Here is a 2,212-nt window from a genome sequence, read left to right on the forward strand (position 1 = left end):
GAGAGAGAGAGAGAGAGAGAGAGGGAGAGAGCCTAAATCCATCCCTAAAGTTCACCTCGGTTAGTATTTTACCCAGTTTCCCAGCTATGCACATACTTACTTTCACAAAATAAAGATTCCATTATAAAATGGTTGGAGTCCTGGGCCTGAGGCAAGAAATCCGGAGCACACCCTCCTGAGAGCTCCCTCTCCAGCTTTGGTCAGTGGGAAGAAAAGAACCACTCAGGACTTTGGGACCATTTCCCATCACAACCTCTCCTCGAGTCCCGCTCCCCGTTCTATCCCTTGGAAGCCTGAGGAACCCTGCTCACCATCTATAGGAAAAGCCTGATGGCTTGAATCTGATCCCCGCCCCCCTGCCCCAGGCTCCTTAAGTGAGCAGTTTCCTTAAGAAGTTGCCTTAAGTCAGCACCAGACACAAACCATGATGTGAGCGGCTCAGGACCATTAAGACTTGTAGATTCAGGTCTAGTTTTAACACGTGCCCTTTCAACTGAGTTTACTGAGGTTCAAAGGCTAGATAGGCTGAAAAAGGCTAGGTACGCTCACAATCCTCCTGCCTCAGCCTTTGGAGTCCTGGGATTGCGTGTGTGCACCACACCCAGCTTCTTATTCCTTTCGAAGGTTAGTGCTGATCGACTCCCAATCACCCAGTATTAGTGAGAGAGGACCTGCCGATCCTAAAATGAGTGAGCTTCTTGGAAATCCATATCTCATCTAGACTCCTGGAGCTGAGGCTTCCTCTAAGACTAGGGTCTAGCTTTACTCTTAAAGGGATGCTCAGGGACACTGAGGGAAAGCATTCTTTGCGGCTCTCCCAATGAGGGGCTGGAAACAGAAGAGAAAGCAGGAGCCTCGAGGTGCACCAGTAACTCCAGAGGCTCTGATGCTGCTGTCATCCCTTAGGATAAAGGCAAGAGGGAAAACACACTCGAGTCTACTTTCGTGGCACTAAAATCTAAGAAGGAATCTGTGTCAAAGGCCAGAGGGTCTTTGTGGGGCTCCAGGGACTTAGACTTCTAGCCTGAGGCTGATGGGGACAAAAGTCAGATTTGGGAAACTCATCAGTTTCCCCTCTCAACTGCAGAAACCCCAGTGAGGGAATTTCAAATGTCTGGGACTTCCAAGAAATCTCAGACTGTCAAAGCCAAGAATTAAGGGTGATCTCAGGTATCAGGGACATTTTCTTGGTCAAAGCTGTCGTAGATTGGCTGAACCTCCAGAGAGCAAAGCTAAATCGTGAGGTCCACAGCAAAGCGACTAGGAGGTGGAGAAAGGGCAGAAAGAGAGAGGAAGGGATGGGGACAGTCACGCTAAGCTGAGCGGTCTCACACCCTGTCCGGGATCCCTTGTGTGGTTGCCCTGGGGAACAGCCTGGAGCTCTGCACTTCTCTGCAAGGGATCTCTTTCTCCAGCTTTCTCTTCTTGACCATGGGCTCCAGGTGGCAGGATGCTAGCCTGCTATCAGGGACCAGTGAGTGCATGAGCAAAGAAAGACTGCCATCTCAGGCTCTATTGTGGGCAGGAGGCTGAGGCCCCTCACATGTCGGCTCCAGGCTGAAGCATCTGCTGTCAAAGCTCTTCTTCCTATCTCAGGTCTTTCTACTATCCATTCCCACCCAGGTCTGTTTCGGCATTCCACCCCTGGCTGCTCTACCTCTGTCCCCAAGGCCTAATCAAGATGTCACCACAAGCTCCCACTGTCCAAGTCACCGTCTTCGCTTAGCAACACCAAGCACCCTTTCCCATCCTCCCCAAGTGTAAGGAGGAACGCCCCCTCCCCCGCTACACACACAACCCCCATCCTCTCCCTCTCCTCAGGCTTGGGAGTTGTTACTGAATTGGCTCCCTAGCCCCATCACCCCCCTTCCCCCCTCCGCTAGCCGCCTTCTGCCTGAACTTACATTATCCTTCCCTTGCCGGTGAGACCCTGGGGTGCGAACGCGGCCGCCGCCTTGGAAACGGCAAGGGAGTGCGGGTGGTGTGTGCATGTCTGCGTCTCGGTGGCAGGCAGGGGTGAGCCCAGCCACTCACCTTCCAGGAAGCGTGGATTCCTGGAAGTGAGGGGAACCGCCGTCATTTCGCAGGCAGTGGCAGCCACACGGTGAGCAGGGGCCCACGGCTGCAGCCGGCAGAACTGCTCAGCCCAGGGTGTATGTGCTAAGGAGCTTCGTGTGTGTGTGTGTGTGTGTGTGTGTGTGTGTGTGTGTGT

General features: G+C 53.2%; 1 protein-coding gene across 6 annotated transcripts in view; it reads right to left on the reverse strand.

Annotated features, from left to right (window-relative positions):
* Ikzf4 (IKAROS family zinc finger 4) overlaps positions 1-2,212 on the reverse strand; it is a 36,546-nt gene that overhangs the window by 9,812 nt on the left and 24,522 nt on the right. The window contains exons 3-4 of one of the 6 annotated variants that reach the window (XM_031349031.1): positions 2,035-2,054; positions 101-194 (exon numbers count right to left, since the gene is read on the reverse strand). The exons of 1 other annotated variant lie outside the window; for it this stretch is intronic. In XM_031349031.1, coding sequence (XP_031204891.1) covers positions 101-194; positions 2,035-2,054 — 114 coding nt within the window. Of the gene's footprint in view, positions 1-100; positions 195-1,904; positions 2,207-2,212 lie in introns of those variants that run through there. 4 more of the 6 variants (XM_031349030.1, XM_031349029.1, XM_031349033.1 and 1 more) reach the window with 4 other exon arrangements.

This window comes from Mastomys coucha, unplaced genomic scaffold, assembly GCF_008632895.1.
Source record: "Mastomys coucha isolate ucsf_1 unplaced genomic scaffold, UCSF_Mcou_1 pScaffold4, whole genome shotgun sequence".
Classification (NCBI taxonomy): domain Eukaryota; kingdom Metazoa; phylum Chordata; class Mammalia; order Rodentia; family Muridae; genus Mastomys; species Mastomys coucha.